The following is a 25,151-nucleotide window of genomic DNA, read 5'->3' as shown; positions in this document are numbered from 1 at the left end:
CCCTACTCTACACCTCCCATCAGACAGTATCACACCCTCTCTACTCTACACCTCCGATCAGACAGTATCACACCCTCCCTACTCTACACCTCCCATCAGACAGTATCACACCCTCCCTACTCTACACCTCCTATCAGACAGTATCACACCCTCCCTACTCTACACCTCCCATCAGACAGTATCACACCCTCTCTACTCTACACCTCCCATCAGACAGTATCACACCTTCTCTACTCTACACCTCCCATCAGACAGTATCACACCCCCTACTCTACACCTCCCATCAGACAGTATCACACCCCCTACTCTACACCTCCTATCAGACAGTATCACACCCCCTACTCTACACCTCCTATCAGACAGTATCACACCCTCCCTACTCTACACCTCCCATCAGACAGTATCACACCCCCTACTCTACACCTCCTATCAGACAGTATCACACCCCCTACTCTACACCTCCCATCGTATAGTATCACACACCCTACTCTACACCTCCCATCAGAGAGTATCACACCCTCTCTACTCTACACCTCCCATCAGACAGTATCACACCTTCCCTACTCTACACCTCCCATCAGACAGTATCACACCCCCTACTCTACACCTCCTATCAGACAGTATCACACCCTCCCTACTCTACACCTCCTATCAGACAGTATCACACACCCTACTCTACACCTCCCATCAGACAGTATCACACCCTCCCTACTCTACACCTCCCATCAGACAGTATCACACCCTCCCTACTCTACCCCTTCTATCAGACAGTATCACACCCTCTACTCTACACCTCCTATCAGACAGTATCACACCCCCTACTCTACACCTCCTATCAGACAGTATCACACCCCCTACTCTACACCTCCCATCAGACAGTATCACACCCTCTCTACTCTACACCTCCCATCAGACAGTATCACACCTTCTCTACTCTACACCTCCGATCAGACAGTATCACACCCTCCCTACTCTACACCTCCCATCAGACAGTATCACACCCTCCCTACTCTACACCTCCTATCAGACAGTATCACACCCTCCCTACTCTACACCTCCCATCAGACAGTATCACACCCTCTCTACTCTACACCTCCCATCAGACAGTATCACACCTTCTCTACTCTACACCTCCGATCAGACAGTATCACACCCTCCCTACTCTACACCTCCCATCAGACAGTATCACACCCCCTACTCTACACCTCCTATCAGACAGTATCACACCCCCTACTCTACACCTCCTATCAGACAGTATCACACCCTCCCTACTCTACACCTCCCATCAGACAGTATCACACCCCCTACTCTACACCTCCTATCAGACAGTATCACACCCCCTACTCTACACCTCCCATCGTATAGTATCACACACCCTACTCTACACCTCCCATCAGAGAGTATCACACCCTCTCTACTCTACACCTCCCATCAGACAGTATCACACCTTCCCTACTCTACACCTCCCATCAGACAGTATCACACCCCCTACTCTACACCTCCTATCAGACAGTATCACACCCCCTACTCTACACCTCCCATCAGACAGTATCACACCCCCTACTCTACACCTCCTATCAGACAGTATCACACCTTCTCTACTCTACACCTCCCATCAGACAGTATCACACCCCCTACTCTACACCTCCTATCAGACAGTATCACACCTTCTCTACTCTACACCTCCCATCAGACAGTATCACACCCCCTACTCTACACCTCCTATCAGACAGTATCACACCTTCTCTACTCTACACCTCCCATCAGACAGTATCACACCCCCTACTCTACACCTCCCATCAGACAGTATCACACCTTCCCTACTCTACACCTCCCATCAGAGAGTATCACACCCTCTCTACTCTACACCTCCCATCAGACAGTATCACACCTTCCCTACTCTACACCTCCCATCAGACAGTATCACACCCCCTACTCTACACCTCCTATCAGACAGTATCACACCTTCTCTACTCTACACCTCCCATCAGACAGTATCACACCCTCCTTACTCTACACCTCCCATCAGACAGTATCACACCTTCTCTACTCTACACCTCCCATCAGACAGTATCACACCCCCTACTCTACACCTCCCATCGGACAGTATCACACCCTCCCTACTCTACACCTCCCATCAGACAGTATCACACCCCCTACTCTACACCTCCCATCAGACAGTATCACACCCCCTACTCTACACCTCCCATCAGACAGTATCACACCCCCTACTCTACACCTCCTATCAGACAGTATCACACCTTCCCTACTCTACACCTCCCATCAGACAGTATCACACCCCCTACTCTACACCTCCCATCGGACAGTATCACACCCCCTACTCTACACCTCCTATCAGACAGTATCACACCCCCTACTCTACACCTCCTATCAGACAGTATCACACCCCCTACTCTACACCTCCCATCAGACAGTATCACACAGCCTACTCTACACCTCCTATCAGACAGTATCACACCCCCTACTCTACACCTCCCATCAGACAGTATCACACACCCTACTCTACACCTCCTATCAGACAGTATCACACCCCCTACTCTACACCTCCTATCAGACAGTATCACACCCTCCCTACTCTACACCTCCCATCAGACAGTATCACACCCCCTACTCTACACCTCCGATCAGACAGTATCACACCTTCCCAACTCTACACCTCACATCAGACAGTATCACACCCCCTACTCTACACCTCCTATCAGACAGTATCACACCTTCCCTACTCTACACCTCCCATCAGACAGTATCACACCCCCTACTCTACACCTCCCATCAGACAGTATCACACCCCCTACTCTACACCTCCCATCAGACAGTATCACACCCTCCCTACTCTACACCTCCTATCAGACAGTATCACACCCCCTACTCTACACCTCCTATCAGACAGTATCACACCCTCCATACTCTACACCTCCCATCAGACAGTATCACACCCCCTACTCTACACCTCCCATCAGACAGTATCACAACCCCTACTCTACACCTCCTATCAGACAGTATCACACCCTCCCTACTCTACACCTCCCATCAGACAGTATCACACCCTCCCTACTCTACACCTCCCATCAGATAGTATCACACACCCTACTCTACACCTCCCATCAGACAGTATCACACCCTCCATACTCTACACCTCCCATCAGACAGTATCACACCCTCCCTACTCTACACCTCCTGTCAGACAGTATCACACCCTCCCTACTCTACACCTCCCATCAGATAGTATCACACCCCCTACTCTACACCTCCCATCAGACAGTATCACACCCTCCCTACTCTACACCTCCCATCAGATAGTATCACACACCCTACTCTACACCTCCCATCAGACAGTATCACACCCCCTACTCTATACCTCCGATCAGACAGTATCACACCCTCCCTACTCTACACCTCCTATCAGACAGTATCACACCCTCCCTACTGTACACCTCCGATCAGACAGTATCACACCCTCCCTACTCTACACCTCCCATCAGACAGTATCACACCCCTACTCTACACCTCCTATCAGACAGTATCACACCCCCTACTCTACACCTCCCATCAGATAGTATCACACACCCTACTCTACACCTCCCATCAGACAGTATCACACCCTCCCTACTCTATACCTCCGATCAGACAGTATCACACCCTCCCTACTCTACACCTCCTATCAGACAGTATCACACCCTCCCTACTGTACACCTCCGATCAGACAGTATCACACCCTCCCTACTCTACACCTCCGATCAGACAGTATCACACCCTCCCTACTGTACACCTCCGATCAGACAGTATCACACCCTCCCTACTCTACACCTCCCATCAGACAGTATCACACCCCCTACTCTACACCTCCTATCAGACAGTATCACACCCCCTACTCTACACCTCCCATCAGATAGTATCACACACCCTACTCTACACCTCCCATCAGACAGTATCACACCCTCCCTACTCTACACCTCCCATCAGACAGTATCACACCCTCCCTACTCTACACCTCCCATCAGACAGTATCACACCCCCTACTCTACACCTCCCATCAGATAGTATCACACCCCCTACTCTACACCTCCCATCAGATAGTATCACACACCCTACTCTACACCTCCCATCAGACAGTATCACAACCTCCCTACTCTACACCTCCCATCAGACAGTATCACAACCTCCCTACTCTACACCTCCCATCAGACAGTATCACACCCTCCCTACTCTACACCTCCTATCAGACAGTATCACACCCCCTACTCTACACCTCCTATCAGACAGTATCACACCCCCTACTCTACACCTCCTATCAGACAGTATCACACCCTCCCTACTCTACACCTCCGATCAGACAGTATCACACCCTCCCTACTCTACACCTCCTATCAGACAGTATCACACCCCCTACTCTACACCTCCTATCAGACAGTATCACACCTTCCCTACTCTACACCTCCCATCAGACAGTATCACACCCTCCCTACTCTACACCTTTTATCAGACAGTATCACACCCTCCCTACTCTACACCTCCCATCAGACAGTATCACACCCTCTCTACTCTACACCTCCTATCAGACAGTATCACACCCTCCCTACTCTACACCTCCCATCAGACAGTATCACACCCTCTCTACTCTACACCTCCTATCAGACAGTATCACACCCCCTACTCTACACCTCCTATCAGACAGTATCACACCCTCCCTACTCTACACCTCCCATCAGACAGTATCACACCCCCTACTCTACACCTCCTATCAGACAGTATCACACCCCCTACTCTACACCTCCTATCAGACAGTATCACACCCTACTCTACACCTCCCATCAGACAGTATCACACCCCCTACTCTACACCTCCTATCAGACAGTATCACACCCCCTACTCTACACCTCCCATCGTATAGTATCACACACCCTACTCTACACCTCCCATCAGAGAGTATCACACCTTCCCTACTCTACACCTCCCATCAGACAGTATCACACCCCCTACTCTACACCTCCTATCAGACAGTATCACACCTTCTCTACTCTACACCTCCCATCAGACAGTATCACACCCTCCTTACTCTACACCTCCCATCAGACAGTATCACACCTTCTCTACTCTACACCTCCCATCAGACAGTATCACACCCCCTACTCTACACCTCCCATCGGACAGTATCACACCCTCCCTACTCTACACCTCCCATCAGACAGTATCACACCCCCTACTCTACACCTCCTATCAGACAGTATCACACCTTCTCTACTCTACACCTCCGATCAGACAGTATCACACCCTCCCTACTCTACACCTCCCGTCAGACAGTATCACACCTTCTCTACTCTACACCTCCGATCAGACAGTATCACACCCTCCCTACTCTACACCTCCTATCAGACAGTATCACACCTTCTCTACTCTACACCTCCGATCAGACAGTATCACACCCTCCCTACTCTACACCTCCCGTCAGACAGTATCACACCTTCTCTACTCTACACCTCCGATCAGACAGTATCACACCCTCCCTACTCTACACCTCCTATCAGACAGTATCACACCCCCTACTCTACACCTCCTTTCAGACAGTATCACACCTTCCCTACTCTACACCTCCCATCAGACAGTATCACACCCTCCCTACTCTACACCTCCCATCAGACAGTATCACACCCTCTCTACTCTACACCTCCTATCAGACAGTATCACACCCTCCCTACTCTACACCTCCCATCAGACAGTATCACACCCTCTCTACTCTACACCTCCTATCAGACAGTATCACACCCCCTACTCTACACCTCCTATCAGACAGTATCACACCCTCCCTACTCTACACCTCCCATCAGACAGTATCACACCCTCCCTACTCTACACCTCCCATCAGACAGTATCACACCCCCTACTCTACACCTCCCATCAGACAATATCACAACCTCCCTACTCTACACCTCCCATCAGACAGTATCACACCCCCTACTCTACACCTCCCATCAGACAGTATCACACCCCCTACTCTACACCTCCCATCAGACAATATCACAACCTCCCTACTCTACACCTCCCATCAGACAGTATCACACCCCCTACTCTACACCTCCCATCAGACAGTGTCACACCCCCTACTCTACACCTCCCATCAGACAGTATCACACCCCCTACTCTACACCTCCTATCAGACAGTGTCACACCCTCCCTACTCTACACCTCCCATCAGACAGTATCACACCCCCTACTCTACACCTCCCATCAGACAGTATCACACCTTCCCTACTCTACACCTCCCATCAGACAGTATCACACCCTCCCTACTCTACACCTCCTATCAGACAGTATCACACCCCCTACTCTACACCTCCTATCAGACAGTATCACACCCCCTACTCTACACCTCCCATCAGACAATATCACAACCTCCCTACTCTACACCTCCCATCAGACAGTATCACACCCCCTACTCTACACCTCCTATCAGACAGTGTCACACCCCCTACTCTACACCTCCCATCAGACAGTATCACACCCCCTACTCTACACCTCCTATCAGACAGTGTCACACCCTCCCTACTCTACACCTCCCATCAGACAGTATCACACCCCCTACTCTACACCTCCCATCAGACAGTATCACACCTTCCCTACTCTACACCTCCCATCAGACAGTATCACACCCTCCCTACTCTACACCTCCTATCAGACAGTATCACACCCCCTACTCTACACCTCCCATCAGACAGTATCACACCTTCCCTACTCTACACCTCCCATCAGACAGTATCACACCCCCTACTCTACACCTCCTATCAGACAGTATCACACCCTCCCTACTCTACACCTCCCATCAGACAGTATCACACCCCCTACTCTACACCTCCTATCAGACAGTGTCACACCCTCTCTACTCTACACCTCCCATCAGACAGTATCACACCCCCTACTCTACACCTCCTATCAGACAGTGTCACACCCTCCCTACTCTACACCTCCCATCAGACAGTATCACACCCCCTACTCTACACCTCCTATCAGACAGTATCACACCCTCCCTACTCTACACCTCCCATCAGACAGTATCACACCCTCCCTACTCTACACCTCCCATCACACAGTATCACAACCTCCCTACTCTACACCTCCCATCGGACAGTATCACAACCTCCCTACTCTACACCTCCCATCAGACAGTATCACACCCTCCCTACTCTACACCTCCCATCAGACAGTATCACACCCTCCCTACTCTACACCTCCGATCAGACAGTATCACACCTTCCCAACTCTACACCTCCCATCAGACAGTATCACACCCCCTACTCTACACCTCCTATCAGACAGTATCACACCTTCCCTACTCTACACCTCCCATCAGACAGTATCACACCCCCTACTCTACACCTCCCATCAGACAGTATCACACCCTCCCTACTCTACACCTCCCATCACACAGTATCACAACCTCCCTACTCTACACCTCCCATCGGACAGTATCACAACCTCCCTACTCTACACCTCCCATCAGACAGTATCACACCCTCCCTACTCTACACCTCCCATCGGACAGTATCACAACCTCCCTACTCTACACCTCCCATCAGACAGTATCACACCCTCCCTACTCTACACCTCCCATCAGACAGTATCACACCCCCTACTCTACACCTCCCATCAGACAGTATCACAACCTCCCTACTCTACACCTCCCATCAGACAGTATCACACCCTCCCTACTCTACACCTCCCATCGGACAGTATCACAACCTCCCTACTCTACACCTCCCATCAGACAGTATCACACCCTCCCTACTCTACACCTCCCATCAGACAGTATCACACCCCCTACTCTACACCTCCTATCAGACAGTGTCACACCCCCTACTCTACACCTCCCATCAGATAGTATCACACCCTCCCTACTCTACACCTCCCATCAGACAGTATCACACCCCCTACTCTACACCTCCTATCAGACAGTATCACACCCTCCCTACTCTACACCTCCTATCAGACAGTATCACACCCCCTACTCTACACCTCCTATCAGACAGTATCACACCCTCCCTACTCTACACCTCCTATCAGACAGTATCACACCCCCTACTCTACACCTCCTATCAGACAGTATCACACCCTCCCTACTCTACACCTCCCATCACACAGTATCACAACCTCCCTACTCTACACCTCCCATCAGACAGTATCACACCCTCCCTACTCTACACCTCCTATCAGACAGTATCACACCCTCCCTACTCTACACCTCCTATCAGACAGTATCACACCCCCTACTCTACACCTCCTATCAGACAGTATCACACCCTCCCTACTCTACACCTCCCATCAGACAGTATCACACCCTCCCTACTCTACACCTCCTATCAGACAGTATCACACCCCCTACTCTACACCTCCTATCAGACAGTATCACACCCTCCCTACTCTACACCTCCCATCAGACAGTATCACACCCTCCCTACTCTACACCTCCTATCAGACAGTATCACACCCCCTACTCTACACCTCCTATCAGACAGTATCACACCCTCCCTACTCTACACCTCCTATCAGACAGTATCACACCCTCCCTACTCTACACCTCCTATCAGACAGTATCACACCTTCTCTACTCTACACCTCCCATCAGACAGTATCACACCCTCCCTACTCTACACCTCCCATCAGACAGTATCACACCCCCTACTCTACACCTCCTATCAGACAGTATCACACCCTCCCTACTCTACACCTCCTATCAGATAGTATCACACCCCCTACTCTACACCTCCTATCAGACAGTATCACACCCTCCCTACTCTACACCTCCCATCAGACAGTATCACACCCTCCCTACTCTACACCTCCTATCAGACAGTATCACACCCCCTACTCTACACCTCCTATCTGACAGTATCACACCCCCTACTCTACACCTCCTATCAGACAGTATCACACCCTCCCTACTCTACACCTCCCATCAGACAGTATCACACCCCCTACTCTACACCTCCTATCTGACAGTATCACACCCCCTACTCTACACCTCCCATCAGACAGTATCACACCCTCCCTACTCTACACCTCCTATCAGACAGTATCACACCCCCTACTCTACACCTCCTATCTGACAGTATCACACCCCCTACTCTACACCTCCTATCAGACAGTATCACACCCTCCCTACTCTACACCTCCCATCAGACAGTATCCCATCCGCGTCCCTACCTAGCCATACCAGCTACCACTGGACAATGGGCCTTAGGAGTAACATTATACCGCGATAGTAAGGGATTTGCTATGAGACACAAGAGGAGCCTGGTGTTGATGATTCTAGCTCACATTTGACGGGGAACAAATGTGCAAACTATGTCGTCTCATGATCATCCATTAGGAATGAAACACAGACCGGTTAAGAATAGATCAACACTTGCTATTCACAACTTTAAGATAATAGAGGATGTGGGAGGGGGTTAGGCTTACTGTGATAGGAGATGTTCAGCATAAATTATCAAGCAAAATCATCAGCCCTCACCTGTTATGGAATCTGTCTCTCCTTGTGTGTGTGCAGGCTTTGGTTCCACCCTGGCACTAAATCATCTGGTTCAACTAATTAACTAATCATGGTAGTCAGTCTGGACCTTGGCTGTTTGAATCAGTGAGGTTAGTATTGGGCTGGCTTTGAACATCAGCCTGTTCACATCCAGTAGCCGTTCAGGACTGGAGTTGAAGACCCTCCTCAGCTTACATGACCCGGTGAACTCACCTGGCCATGTTGCGTGTGGGTTCTGTTTTCTCAGGGAACCAAGAATAATCAGTAATGTCCTCCTCAAGAATGTTATAGGCAGGTCGACACGAGGCCTCTTTGAGGTCATGTTAACCTGTTCCAGTCTGTCTGTCAGGGCCATTGTGTCCATTGGGGATATCAAACCTCTCTTTGAGCGGAGTGTGAGTAACAGGAGCGGAACACAAATCCTTTTCCCAGTGGCCCACAGATGAAGTGAGCTTACTGAAAATCATCTGTTGGAAACATTAGACCTACTGCATTTTATGTAGCAGCCATTTAATTATTATAGCATTTTTTAAATAATAATTGTGCGTGGGAAGGAAAGGGATGGTTGATCAGGTGTAATCATTTGTATTTGTGGGTGTATGTGTGCTTGTGTGTGCATGCCTATGTATCTGTGTGACAATATGCTCTCTCTAATATACAGTGAAGCCATAAAAGGCCACTGTCTGTCTGATGGTGGGGAGATGTAAACTTCTGGCTCCAGTGTAGCTCAGTAGTTACGTTGTATTTATAGCCTCAGATCAAGTGGTCCGGCCCACCCCAGTCACCCCACTGCCCAGTCCCTGAGTACTGCTGCTCTTAAACCAATCAAGCTGAGACTAGGACTGGTCTTCTCCCTCAACTCTCTGTCAGCACTGACTCCTCGAGCAAGAGACACACAGGCTGAGGCTGCTTCACTCACAGGTAGGAGGACACTTCTCTCTCTACTCCGGCTCTGGTCCGCTGTTCTGGTAACTGACGACTGGTCTGCTCTGTCTTTTTTAGTACACTTCCTTTGGTTATTCTAGACATCTGCTTGTTGATTTCTATCTGTTCCACTGCTCTCCGTCTCACTTGCTAACGTGTAGCCACTCACACGGCTGAGGCTGAGCTGCAGATGCTTATTGAGGCTAGAGTTTGTTTTCTTTGGCAGCAAATTAGCTTTTTGGATTTGTGAAACTTTGCGATGCTTTAGAGCTAACCCTCTCATCCTTTTATTTTGGAATTAGGTGGCTGATGTTTGTTTGATACATTTTGTTTCAGATTAGTTTCAAATACTTTAATAAATACAGCTATCAGTAGCTATCAATAACTACCCACTGGGCACACAATGGTTGAATCAACGTTGTTTCCACGTCATTTCAAAGTAATGACGTAGCACCAACATGGAATCTGTGTTGAATTGATGTCTGTGCGCAGTGGGTATGATTTTAAATGTCTATTTGGCAGTTTGTTTCAAAAGGCATTGGCAGTGGTCTCCTCTGCAGATTCTGAAAGTTTAAAGTGCTATCTACAGTTTCAAATGAATAATTCAATAGCAGAGCATAGATAGAATACAAGCAGATGACTTTCCACATCAGGCCACAACCTCTCAACCCTCTTAGATTTTCGATTGTACTCCAAACAGGCCTAGAAGGTGTGCTCTTTTGCACATTTTTTTGACTTGCTACGATGTGAAGTGATGCGAGATGGACTGAAAGCTGAAGAGTAGTCTTTGAAAACAAAGAGTGGCTGAACGCAGGAATCAGTGCAGTGTGGCTGGATGAAAGGAGATGGAGGTTTGGGTGGGCTGGGCAGTTGTCTGAAGGGCCCCTTTTTTTGGAGTGGGGATGCCCTTCCATGGTAGGGGCCCTGGAGTCACTCATCATGATCTTTTATTAGCCATGGTGTCATGGTAGTGTCATGGCCATTTGTATGCCCTGTAAGACTCTATGGCCCTGCAATGAGATTATGGCAGACAGGAGCTATGGCAACAGATGGAGGTCCAGGAACCAATGTTTGGTCTGTAACAGTCTAACGATGATCATAGTGATCCATTGTGGAGCTTGAATTAGACAGGAGATTGAGGGGAAATGAGACCTCGTCGGTCTTAATGTATGAATCCATGTACTGCCGTAAAAGGGACTGAACTACTACTAACGCCTGCCAATGGTTTTGAGCATGACTCTGATTTGGGAATGGATGAATTGAGGTCTTTGTTGTGGTAGGGAAACGGGACAGGAAGTCAGCCGGAATTAGATTTGGATTGTTATAGGCTACTGCATGTGACAGTGTATCCCAACTATACTCATGTCTTATCCTGAAAATTGGAAGTATCTACACATCATGACATAGATCTATCTGCATCTGCCACTCAACACTATTCTGTGGTTTCTCTAGACTACTGGGGGGGGGGTCAAAGTTCTTCAGTTGTCCTTGACAGATCAAATTAACCTGCAAAACAAGCATAAATACTACTGTGGAACCTAATATTTGTGATGTGCATGTCTCTGTTCAGGGGTCACTTTGATATTGATCACAAAATCACTCAAGTCCATTTGTGGAGGAGAAGGAGTTACGCTGAGTGTTGTGGTGTGTGTGGAGGAGAAGGAGTTACGCTGAGTGTTGTGGTGTGTGTGGAGGAGAAGGAGTTATGCTGAGTGTTGTGGCGTGTGTGGAGGAGAAGGAGTTACGCTGAGTGTTGTGGTGTGTGTGGAGGAGAAGGAGTTACGCTGAGTGTTGTGGCATGTGTGGAGGAGAAGGAGTTACGCTGAGTGTTGTGGGGTGTGTGGAGGAGAAGGAGTTACGCTGAGTGTTGTGGTGTGTGTGGAGGAGAAGGAGTTACGCTGAGTGTTGTGGCATGTGTGGAGGAGAAGGAGTTACACTGAGTGTTGTGGTGTGTGTGGAGGAGAAGGAGTTATGCTGAGTGTTGTGGTGTGTGTGGAGGAGAAGGAGTTACGCTGAGTGTTGTGGTGTGTGTGGAGGAGAAGGAGTTACGCTGAGTGTTGTGGTGTGTGTGGAGGAGAAGGAGTTACGCTGAGTGTTGTGGTGTGTGTGGAGGAGAAGGAGTTACGCTGAGTGTTGTGGTGTGTGTGGAGGAGAAGGAGTTACGCTGAGTGTTGTGGCGTGTGTGGAGGAGAAGGAGTTACGCTGAGTGTTGTGGTGTGTGTGGAGGAGAAGGAGTTACGCTGAGTGTTGTGGTGTGTGTGGAGGAGAAGGAGTTACGCTGAGTGTTGTGGTGTGTGTGGAGGAGAAGGAGTTACGCTGAGTGTTGTGGTGTGTGTGGAGGAGAAGGAGTTACGCTGAGTGTTGTGGTGTGTGTGGAGGAGAAGGAGAAGAAGGAGAAGGAGGAGGAGGAGGTGTGTAGCTCTGTTCTAACCTCTTATTAAGTCGTGGACATCAACGCCAGCACACCGCCTCCCTGCCCCGGCCAACAGCTGCGCCAAATACTTCATCTTGTCATCCTGAGATCGTGGATCATCCGGGTCCATTCCAAAACGGAGAGAGAGGACGAAGACAGGGGAGGCACAGAGGGAGAGAGGCCTAGAAATATCCACTGCTGTCGTAAACCTCTACCAGAAACAACCTGTGGAATGTATGCTCCCTATTATAAGAAAGAGATACGCAATGAAATGCATCACTACATACCTCTGCTCCTCTGCAGTGTTGTGTTGTGGACTACTGGGTGGCTACCACAGGAGGCTGCTGAGAGGAGGACGGCTCATGATAACGACTGGAACGGAGTAAATGGAATGGCATCAACTCATGTGTTTTATGTATTTGATACTATTTTACTCATTCCACTCCAGCCATTACCACAAGCCCGTCCTCTCCAATTAAGGTGCCACCATAGAAATAGAATTGCTCAAATGTCCCCCGGACCACAGAAATTTGACAGAACCCGCAAAGTTAATTCTAACTCTATGATCTCTGCAAGGCGCCTGGCTGTCTGTCCAGGACAGAGGGGGGACACAGTGGAACACATTGAGGATCTCCTGTCCCCACAAAGGATCATGAGAGGGATAACCAGGGGTTAGCCAGGGCTGAATGGGGAGACAGAGGACAGCTGCTTAATGGGGAGACAGAGGACAGCTGCTTAATGGGGAGACAGAGGACAGCTGCTTAATGGGGAGACAGAGGACAGCTGCTTAATGGGGAGACAGAGGACAGCTGCTTAATGGGGAGACAGAGGACAGCTGCTTAATGGGGAGACAGAGGACAGCTGCTTAATGGGGAGACAGAGGACAGCTGCTTAATGGGGAGACAGAGGACAGCTGCTTAATGGGGAGACAGAGGACAGCTGCTTAATGGGGAGACAGAGGACAGCTGCTTAATGGGGAGACAGAGGACAGCTGCTTAATGGGGAGACAGAGGACAGCTGCTTAATGGGGAGACAGAGGACAGCTGCTTAATGGGGAGACAGAGGACAGCTGCTTAATGGGGAGACAGAGGACAGCTGCTTAATGGGGAGACAGAGGACAGCTGCTTAATGGGGAGACAGAGGACAGCTGCTTAATGGGGAGACAGAGGACAGCTGCTTAATGGGGAGACAGAGGACAGCTGCTTAATGGGGAGACAGAGGACAGCTGCTTAATGGGGAGACAGAGGACAGCTGCTTAATGGGGAGACAGAGGACAGCTGCTTAATGGGGAGACAGAGGACAGCTGCTTAATGGGGAGACAGAGGACAGCTGCTTAATGGGGAGACAGAGGACAGCTGCTTAATGGGGAGACAGAGGACAGCTGCTTAATGGGGAGACAGAGGACAGCTGCTTAATGGGGAGACAGAGGACAGCTGCTTAATGGGGAGACAGAGGACAGCTGCTTAATGGGGAGACAGAGGACAGCTGCTTAATGGGGAGACAGAGGACAGCTGCTTAATGGGGAGACAGAGGACAGCTGCTTAATGGGGAGACAGAGGACAGCTGCTTAATGGGGAGACAGAGGACAGCTGCTTAATGGGGAGACAGAGGACAGCTGCTTAATGGGGAGACAGAGGACAGCTGCTTAATGGGGAGACAGAGGACAGCTGCTTAATGGGGAGACAGAGGACAGCTGCTTAATGGGGAGACAGAGGACAGCTGCGGGGCCCAGAGCAGACTTGCACAGCATGCCACCCTTTTTCTCTCCTCCTTCTTTAGAGGCTTGAGTCATCTTTCCACTGTATCCCAGAGCTACACATTGTGTTTTACTAGCATAGGCATACATTGTTGTGTAATGTTCTTACTGTACACCAGCTAGGATTTTTGGACCAAATGCACGATATACAATTCAACCGTATGAGTACACCGAGCATTTAAATAAGTATTCATTGATACAATTAGCATTTGAGGCAACCCACCAGGCATAGATGTCAATTCAACGTCTATTCCATGTTGGTTCAATGCCATTTCATTGAACCAGTGTGTGCCCAGTGGGAACCATTTACATTTCTGTCTGATTACCACATTCTACCACTTTAAATGTGAAGCTCTTACTCTACAGCTGTGTTCTCAGCTGATGCGATAGCTCACCAAAGCAGCTGATTGCGTAACCAATTTACTCTCGCAGACCTCATTCTCAAAGTTGTCATCGTGACTTTAATCTTGGTCCATTGATTGAACCACAGAAATACTTTTATTTCAGATAAATGAGTATGTTAGTAAGCCTTGTATGCCATAGTCTAGTGCATTGTGTCATTACATTACAATGACCTTGTAAGACTAATCCACTATTAAAATACATCACATGTTGATCAAAATCAAATGCTTACTTACAAGAACTTAACCAGCAGTACAGATTTAAGAAAGTGTAGTTAAGAAAATATTTACTAAATTAACTAAAGTTAAAAAAAAACATATATATATATATATATATATATATATATATATATATATATATATATATATATATATATATATACCAATTTTTCAGTCAAGGGAAAAACTTCAATTTAAGTCAAATCTTCACTCAGTCTCCCATTGACATCAATGCATGGAAGTTAGGATTCGCCAATCAGTGATGCTACTTTACTTGAAGAAACTGGGTGACTCTAAATGTTTATGTCCTCTTTTACAGGCAAGAGAGCAAAGGGAGAGATTTGATCCAAAATGGCGGAACGCTATGACTGCCATTACTGCAAGGAGTCCCTGTTTGGGAGGAAGTATGTGCTCAGGGAAGAGAACCCCTACTGTGTGAAGTGCTATGAGAACCTGTACTCTAACACCTGTGAAGAGTGCAAGAAGTCCATTGGCTGCAGCAGCAGGGTAGGTGGACCACTTCCTGAATGTGGTGGTGTAGAGTTTATTAGTACCCAAATTTGCTATTCCATGATAGGTTGTATTCCTTCCTATTAGTTTTCACTTTATTTCTATGACCCAGGTGTTAAACAGAACTTAGAATTAGAACAGGAGTCGATGGAATGAAAACACAAATACACCAGACCCGGACAGTCATTGACCTATAGGGACACAGGACATACCACTATGCACTGACTCTCAGCACCTCAGCACACATGCACTCACTCATGCACACATGCACCCACACATATATGCATACAGACACACACACCCCAATCTCCTCTTCCACAATGCACGTGTGAACATTGGACTATAAATTGTACCTTCCTGTATTATACTTATATAATGTTCATTCTATTCTACTGCCATTTACTTTATGTTCATATTCTTGTCTTTTATTATTTCTTATCATTGTTGCATAACGGAACCTGCAAGTAAGCATTTCGTGGGACAGTCTATACTACCTGTATCCTGTACATACAACTCATAAAACGTGAAACTTGTGGCGTCCAAGTTCGCATTCTGACAGGGCCCTGTGTTTTTTCGGCAATTAGTGTCACTTTACATGGTCATTCGTGTCACAGATGAGATGACGGTCACTTCCCCCCGGATCGGCCTGGAGGGGGGCTCATCTGTGCCGAATGTCCCTGGCCCTTGTGGCAGCCAGTCAGTCATCCGTCCTAGGCCTCTTTCACTATATCTAACCCATAGCTGTGATTGCCACCCCTGCTCCCATCTCAGTCATTATTCAGTCATTCATCTAAATTGGTAGCTAATTAAGCACATGTTGTCACACATCCATTGTCACCACGCCTCCAGCAGATAGGAGTTGAGTTGAGGTCACTGCTATGGCAGATCACTAGAACACAGGGCATGGTAATCTTAACAGACTGGTGGGCCTTAGATTCAGTCAAAACGCCGATGTCCATTATCCCAGAAAAGGAGGCCCCGAGGTGAATGGAGATACACCTGACCCTGACTCTCTGTCCCGTCCTCCTTCTTCAGGACCTGTCCTACAAGGACCGCCACTGGCATGATGACTGCTTCCATTGCTTCAAGTGTAGCCGCTCCCTGGTGGACAAGCCCTTCTCCACCAAGGACGACCAGCTGCTCTGCACCGAGTGCTACTCCAACGAGTACTCCTCCAAGTGCCACGAGTGCAAGAAGACCATCATGCCAGGTAAGGAAATGTCTGGCCTGACAGAGGGGGGGAAGTCAGTGAATGGGGCTTTCAGTTGGATTTGGTCAGTACACAATCTATTGGTAATGGTAAGGAAACTACTGAAGGGGAAAGAGTTGACAGATTTGACAGACATCTAACAGAGTTGAGGTTTGAGTGGGATTTGGCTACGAGCAAGTCTATTTGGTGCAATCATGGATGCCAAGTTTCTACCTCCCAGGACCTGTGTTAGGAGTTTATGGAATGAATGATGTCATTGCAGCAGTCAAGCGGGAAAGTGGATGGTCTGTCACAGTTTGGTGGAGCCAGCTCACGTACCACTACTGGTATCATTATTCAATGTGTCACACTGGAAGATCAGTCCGTGTGTAACCTGATTTTCCTGTTTCTCTCTCTCTCCCTCTCACTTCCTCTCTCTCTCTCTCACTCTCTCTCCCCCTCTCTATCGCTCTGCTCTTCCCGCTTCCTCCCCTTTCTCTCTCTCCTTCTTTTTCTCCTCTCGTTTGCAGGATCCAAGAAGATGGAGCATAAGGGCAACAGCTGGCATGAGACCTGCTTCACTTGCGAGCGTTGCCAGCAACCAATCGGCACCAAGAACTTCATCCATAAGGAGAACAGTAACTATTGCGTGCCCTGTTACGAGAAGCAGTTTGCCATGCAGTGTATCCAATGCAAGAAGGTAATATATATTTAATGTTTTTTAACTAGGCACGTCAGTTTATAATGAAGGCCTACACTGGCCAAACCCAGACGTTGCTGGTCCAATTGTGCACCGCCCTATGGGACTCCCAATCATGGCCAGTTGTGATACGGTCTGGATTTAGACTAGGGTGTCTGTGGTGATGCCCTAGCACTGATATGCAGTGCCTTAGACCCCTGCGCCACTCTGGACCTCTATGTAACTCACTGTAGTGGGCTGAAATGGAGTGTAATGTATCAGAATGTATGTTTTTGGAGAGTTATGTGTTAAAATGGATTGCTCTTCTCCAGATTCACATTTATTAACATTCTTTGTCAGCATTTAAAACTGGTTCCTTGTGCACACGAAACAAAGATTGTGATGAATAGAAGTTCAACTCAATTCAGCTGAACCCGCATTATGCAGTACTTCTTTTTCCCATGGTCAAATACCTTCGCAGGTATAGATGTTACCTAATTATTGATTGGTGATTGAGCTTGTTACTTCCTGTTTCTATCTCCTGTAGCCAATCACCACTGGCGGGGTGACCTATCACGATCAGCCGTGGCACAAGGACTGCTTCCTTTGCACCGGTTGTAAGCAGCAGCTGTCTGGCCAGCGGTTCACCTCTCGGGACAACTTTGCCTACTGCTTGGACTGCTTCTGCAACCTGTATGCCAAGAAGTGTGCCTCCTGCACCACCCCTATCAGTGGTATAATCACTCACATTGGCTCATCTTCACACATACCTGTAGTCTCTGGAGCCAATCATAACTTCCACTTATGTCAGATATTCACTCAGTCATGCATGGATGTCAATGGGAGACAAAGTGAAAGTTCAACATAAGTGGAAGTTAGGATCCACCCCTCTATGAATAGTTAACTATACACTGTGTGGACAAAACATTAGGAACACCTGCTCTTTCTATGACAGACTGACCAGGTGAATCCAGGGGAAAGCTATGATCCCTTATTGATGTCACCCATTAAATTCACAGTGTAAATGAAGGGGAGGAGACATGATTATTTTTTTAAATGAGACAATTGAGACATATATTGTGTATGTGTGCCATTCAGAGTGTGAATGGGCAAGACAAAAGATTTTAGTGCCTTTGAACGGGGTATGGTCGTAGGTGCCAGTTGCACTGGTTTGAATGTGTCATGAACTGCAACGCTGCTGGGTTTTTGATGCCCAACAGTTTCCCGTGTGTATCAAGAATGTATTTCTGATCAATTGGATGTTATTTTAATGGACAAAAAATGTGCTTTAAAAAACAAGGACATTTCAAAGTGACCTCAAACTTTTGAACGGTAGTGTAGGTCAACATCTGCTTGGGAATGCTTTTGACACCTTGTAGAGTCCATGCCCCGGCAAATTGAGACTGTTCTGAGGGCAAAAGGGGGTAATTTATAAGGAATTTCTCCATCCCTCCCTCTCTGTGCCTGTCTCGTCTTGCTTGTGCAGGTCTGGGTGGCAGCAAGTACATCTCGTTTGAAGAGCGCCAGTGGCACAACAACTGCTTCAACTGCAAGAAGTGCTCCATCTCCCTGGTGGGAAGGGGCTTTCTGATGGCCCGCGATGAGATCATGTGTCCCGAGTGTGGCAAAGAAGTCTAAAAGCTGTGTGCCAGGATGAAGCGTCAAAGCCAGAGAAGGCAAAGATGCAAGAGAATATAGTCCTGCTCCTACTAACATTTCATTTATTAGAATTATATATTTATTCAATAATATACACTTCAGACTAACCCAAAGGGCCTTTCCTGCAGCACTGGCCTCAGATTGATACAATATGTTGTCTGATGGAATGAGCACAAATTGCATTCGATTCTAAGAAAGAGATACCATTTTGATGTATTTTCAACTAAATAACAACTTTGTCTGTGGTTTGTTACCATTGAAATGTTTAACTATTGTATTATGTTGTATATGTTAGGATAATCATCCGTGACAAATAACTATAACAGGAGTTGTACTTTTCATTAAAGCAGTGAAATCTAATGATAACATGACATGTACCTGCACTCTAAATGTGAAATAAAGTATTTAAAAGGCATTTAATTGATAGAATGATCTTTCTGACATTTTATTTTGTTCCAAATCTGTAAAGACACCAATAAATCCCATGGGCTCTGGTCAAAAGTAGTGCACTCCATAGGGGTGACATTTGGGAAGCAGACCTTACAACCCCCCATAGTTCTGAATGGCTTACCTCTGGCTCCATCTAGCGGTACAAGTACCCCTACAAGGGGAAAATGGACTCTTGGTCTCTTGAACACTCAAAACCACATAAAGGAGGTATGGGATGTGAACATTCGTGACTAAGGTCTAGGGTCTGGATCTGTCTGGCTCTTGGCTGCAGGTTAGCGTATTTCTTCATGAATCTTGTTCTGGAGGCAGCTCTGCAGAGTGGTCGCTTGCTGGCACAGCCACACAGTAATTAACCCTTAATGCCTAACCCTAACCTTAAATTACGATCCAAAAGTGAATTTTTGTTTTCATGAATTTTTACAATACAGTCGATTTTGACTTTGCAGCTGCCCTATCCGAGGGGAAATCCCTAATTGCTGCCTCCAGTACGTCAATCTCTCAAATGTCTTGGTCAGGGTCTGGACGCTTCAGGTGGGGTTGTAGGATGAGCTGTCCATGGTTCTGAAAAGGTTCAGGGTGACGCTGCAGCTTGTTCGGGGTTGCTGTCCATGGTCCTGTACAGATGTATGGCGCTGGTGTTGAGTGAAGAAAATTGCAATTTTCTGTAATAAATGAAAATTCAAATAACTTACAGTATTGCAAATCCAAAAGGCACGAACGTCTTCAAATTGAAATCAAACTATTGGTTTATTGTAACTGTAATATAAATAAATATATGTACATGTGTAATGTATATTGTTAGGATATTTCTGTTTTGGGTGTTTTCTTTATAAATAACAGATACAACCACATGACCGGATGTACATGGAATGTGCAGCAGGAAATGCTAACCGCATTAGCTAACCATTCATATCGAGGTCTCCACTCCCACCGGCACACGAATTGTGTAAGATAGCTTTTCTAAACATACAATTCCTCTCTGAACATTGCATTACTCTATGTGCGATTACTAACATGATATGATAACCTGTTACCTAGTTGTTCATATGTTAACATTGAGTCGTGCACGTTTGATGGCTTTTGTGTAAAGCTAGCTAGCTAGCTAAAGCATGCTATCCCACTGACTAGCGTTGAACAAAGGTTGTGTGTGCCTCTCCCCTCTGTGTCTGAAACGGGGATACCCGATTGTCGTGTGGTTTACATATAGCGAGAACTGTTAGCATAGTTTATCTTGCATTTTTAACTCACGTTGCAACTATCTTGTCTTTTTATTATATCCCGTCAGCTAATTCTGGAATCATCATCAGCCAAAATGAGTGCTGCTCCCAACCACAGACGGACCAAGCCTGGTGGTAAGCTAGCTAATGTATTCTAGCCTCTGGCTGTAGTCAGTTAACTGGACATCTGAGCCAACTAATACAGTATCCTTGCATTTAAGCAAACTCTCTTGTGTCATAAAGGGCCAGACTTCTAAGCAGAGTATTCCTAAAAAGACCCAAGAGAGTGTGGATTTATCCCTCTGCTTCCATCAAATGTAGTGATTGAGAAATGACTGAGGTGGTGCTTGAACCCTTCTGGTTGCAGGGGCAAGTGCACTAGCTACCTCCCTTGCTGCAAATTTCGAGACCTTAGCAGAGGCTATCGTATGCTTACATAGAGGGAGGCTACACTATATCACTCAATATAGCTTTTACATCTAGGCCATGAATTCTCTCGCCAGCCAGGGCAGTTACATCATCTGCCTGTAAATGCAGGCTTAAGTGCTGGAGACAACACCTATTCAAAACCTAATCATTTTATTACAGGCGTGAAGTCAGGCTATCCAGGCCAAGCTCCCTCCAACGGGGTTACGGGACCCACTTCCCAGATCCCCGGGCTGTGCCAGGAAGCCACTGAGGGTGCTCCTGAGGCCAGGACCAGCGGAAGGCGTGTGGGAATATTCGACTCCGACTCCGACTATGTCAAACTTGCCAAAGGAGGGGGACAGAAGGGTAACAATGTTTTGTGACATAGCTTTGTGCTGCTTTACAGTAGATGCATGCTTTACACTTCAGTACATGCTCATTACTATGGCCTCATAGGACACAGATTAATGTGGCTGTAATAATATTAGCTAGTTCAAATGATAGTGAATTGCCCTATATATAGTATTTGGTATTTTATTAGGATCCCCATTAGCTGTTGCGAAAGCCGTAGCTACTCTTCCTGGGGTTCCACACAACATAAAACATGACATAATTCATGACATTAATAGACAAAACAGCTCAAGGACAGAACTACATACATAGCCCGACATATCAACACATACACACAAAATATCTAATTCAAATAGGGGAGAGGCGTTGAATTTCCAGAGGAAAGGAAATGGCTTATTTTCAAAAGAGATGAATTCCTGTTTAGTCAAGTTCCTACTTTGAAATACCTTGTGTTATGTGTCCTCCTTAGGTTTACTGTGGCACGAGGACAACAAGGAGGATGCTAGGCCTAATAAATCCTACAACTCAGCTGATATGTTCTCAGCTGAATCTCAGCGGTAAGGGCCCCCCCACCCCCTGTTGGTTTGTTGGCTCTGTTTTTTGAAAACATTATTGGAATGTCTCATTTTCTAAAGTGGGATCATGGAACAATATGCCAGGCCTAACCATGTGTATGTGTCTGTATGTGTCTTGAATGGGAAGTTACATCTTGACTCTTGGTGGTGGTGTATCTTTAGTTGTCCAAGCCAGGGTTCGGTTTTGTGCTTTACAGCGGAAGTAAAGCAGCATCCCCTGATGATTGTCAAGGATACGGCAAAAGGCAACCTCTAGCTGCTCCCTTCGGTACTGATGATATTTCAGCCTGGGAAAGGGAGAGTGATAGCTATAAAGAGAAGGTGAATTCAATGGCCCCAACAAACCCCCTCATCGCTGACACAGTTGTTATCATTTACCATCCTCCCTTCCCATTATTTTTTCACATCAGTTTGTCTCTTGAGTTGACTCCGTCCTTGCGTTCAGAAAGGGATTGGGGTGGTTGACTTCTGTTGAAATTCTTTGCCTTGTTTTTCACCAGTGTACTGTAACAACATTTCATTTGTTTGACTGCCAACCAGATTGGTGTGGTCATCATATCTTCACCCATGTATTTACTTGGTCACCCATTTCATTGTTATAAGTGTTCCATGCGCTTGTATACTTCATACAACTTCATACAATGACTATTCTTGACTGGTTTGAACTGGGTGTATTCTTGTGTGCAGAACCCCACCGTCACTGATGCGTCCAGCCAGATGGAGAACATGTCTCTAAACCAAGGTGGTTATATGGAGGTCAACAAATACAAGAAGACGTGAGTGCCTGCAATTCAATTTCACTTCACGCGTAATAATACCAACATGCTGAAATATGTGTGTCACTATGTGATATATTTGTATAACATTTTATAACCTGTGTAATATCTCATTTGTATAATGTTGGAACTTGTAAATTCAACATAACCACTAACACAATTGAATTTCCAACCTCTCAGTCAAAGTGATTTTACTATGGACAGGTCCCATGAGAAGAAAACTGTTCCTGTGAGCATGTCCAAGCTGCTGAGCTTTGGTTACATAGAGGATGAGAAGAAGTCCAACAATGAGGATGACTCCTCAAGTACGACAAATTACTTTGCCTTATAGTCTTTGATGGACTTTTCCTCAACACATATTTTGGAGGAAACAGCAGCAGCACTATATGTTTATTCTGCTAAATCAAACCATCTTTCATCAAAAATTCAAGTGTTTATTTCATACCATATGGAAATTCTGGTCTAATGCCAAACATGACTCATATGGGTTGACTACGGGATTGAATGCATTTTGAATGTTTACCATTATTACATATGACCAACCTGTGTGTGTGTGTTGTCTTTCAGGTGTGACCTCTGAACAGACGAGCACCATCGCACCTGAGGATGAAGAGCTGGAATAGGGAGGAGAACAGAAGAGGTCCATCTGGGGTAGAAAACAACAGTGGATACACACACTCACACCTGCCATTCACTCTACTGTATGCCCCCCCCCCCCCCTCTCTCTCTCCGAGTGACACACTTTCCCTCATTACCGTACATCTCAAGTGTCATGTTTTGTAATTATGCAACTGTACCATCTCTGTTAATTTATTAATTGTATTGTCTTTTGTTTCTTACTCCGTGTAATGTTGTTCTCAGAACACCGACACAGCTTGTCATGTTTATATTATCATTGTTGAATTGGAGGATGAATTGTGTGACTATGAAACAGTACTGCACACTGGAGTTTCTATTTGTGGTGTAAAAATGGTTTTGGTGCTGTGAAGATTGTTCGTGAACAAGGCCTACTGTACGGACACACAAAGGAGATGATTGTGGCTCACGCTTTTCAGCTCTCGTGTTGAATAGGATCGGAAACTGAGAGCTCTGCCAAAAAAACTTGGAAACATGGATGTTAAGGGATTGACTTGTTATGGGAAGGCAGACATGATTTGGAATGGAAGACAGAAATGCCAATGAATCTACTTTATTCTAAAGAGATGCCCTCCCAACCAAGATACCAACCTATCTCATACCAGGATATGGTTCAGTGTTACGAAGTTATGGTGGGCGTTGATTCCATAGATAGATAGAAACCTTTTGTGATGTTCTAACAATGGTGTCAATTCATTCTACTCATTTAGGGAATAGTGGCAATTGTATCGTGCAATGATATTGTTTACTCTGAAGTAAAACGGTTTTGCTTTGAAGTGAAGGTAGGGCTGGGCGGTATGGCCAAATTATATCACTATAGTTTACAACGGTATGGTGTTATTTGACTGTATTTTATGTTTCTGAATAATACAAGATCCAAATGTGTTTTATGATTAGTGTATGAGCCTAGAATGGCAACAAATGAATTCTAAGTTATTTTAACAGGCTTTCTCCATGCTGAAGGTTTTATTCTCAACCAAACTTGGACTAAGGTGACAGTGAAATTGTCCAATTTGTTGAACGTTTCAGTTATTTAGCACTTAATAAAAAGTTGTTTTTATAGACAACATGTGGGTATACCAGTATTCATGCTATATCGCCCAGCCTTATGTGAAGGTAGCTTGGAGACATTTTCCACTTCGCACAGTAAATACACAGTAATGATCTTCCCTAGTTATTCATTGGTGGAGAGGTCCACTTTATTAACACTGTCAATGTGTGATTCTCACATCTTTCTTAAAGTGATGAGTGCACTGAGGCTACTGAGTGAAAATGTCATTAAAATAAATGAGCATGTGCATGTACCCTTAGTGCTCTTTCTTGATTAAATGGTAATTAACTACAATGTCAGAACAGTACTAGTGTTAATAATCACGCCTATTGACAGGTACAATATAAAACTCTCACATAGCTTCGTGCAGATTATAGAACATAAATAATATCAAAT

The 25,151-nt window shown here is 46.5% G+C and overlaps 2 protein-coding genes across 3 annotated transcripts; both read left to right on the top strand.

Annotated features, from left to right (window-relative positions):
• The first annotated feature begins 10,375 nt into the window (after window positions 1-10,375).
• On the top strand, window positions 10,376-19,697 carry LOC135541188 (four and a half LIM domains protein 2-like). The gene is made up of 6 exons (XM_064967296.1): window positions 10,376-10,462; window positions 15,574-15,761; window positions 16,800-16,974; window positions 17,484-17,653; window positions 18,180-18,366; window positions 19,119-19,697. The coding sequence occupies exons 2-6, from the start codon at window positions 15,606-15,608 to the stop codon at window positions 19,268-19,270; spliced, it is 840 nt and encodes a 279-aa protein (XP_064823368.1). The 5' UTR covers window positions 10,376-10,462; window positions 15,574-15,605; the 3' UTR covers window positions 19,271-19,697.
• Window positions 19,698-20,606: 909 nt separating this feature from the next.
• On the top strand, window positions 20,607-25,008 carry LOC135542572 (uncharacterized protein C7orf57 homolog). 2 transcript variants are annotated; one of them, XM_064969656.1, is made up of 8 exons: window positions 20,607-20,687; window positions 21,027-21,093; window positions 21,547-21,732; window positions 22,187-22,274; window positions 22,490-22,613; window positions 22,980-23,068; window positions 23,273-23,373; window positions 23,636-25,008. In XM_064969656.1, the coding sequence occupies exons 1-8, from the start codon at window positions 20,625-20,627 to the stop codon at window positions 23,689-23,691; spliced, it is 774 nt and encodes a 257-aa protein (XP_064825728.1). In that variant the 5' UTR covers window positions 20,607-20,624; the 3' UTR covers window positions 23,692-25,008. The 2 variants fall into 2 exon arrangements, with proteins under 2 accessions (XP_064825728.1, XP_064825727.1); XM_064969655.1 differs by having other exon boundaries at window positions 23,249-23,373.
• The last annotated feature ends 143 nt before the right edge of the window (window positions 25,009-25,151 follow it).

The sequence above is a fragment of the Oncorhynchus masou genome, chromosome 6 (assembly GCF_036934945.1).
Source record: "Oncorhynchus masou masou isolate Uvic2021 chromosome 6, UVic_Omas_1.1, whole genome shotgun sequence".
Taxonomy (NCBI): Eukaryota; Metazoa; Chordata; class Actinopteri; order Salmoniformes; family Salmonidae; genus Oncorhynchus; species Oncorhynchus masou.
This window is presented reverse-complemented; position numbering and strand designations above follow the sequence as displayed.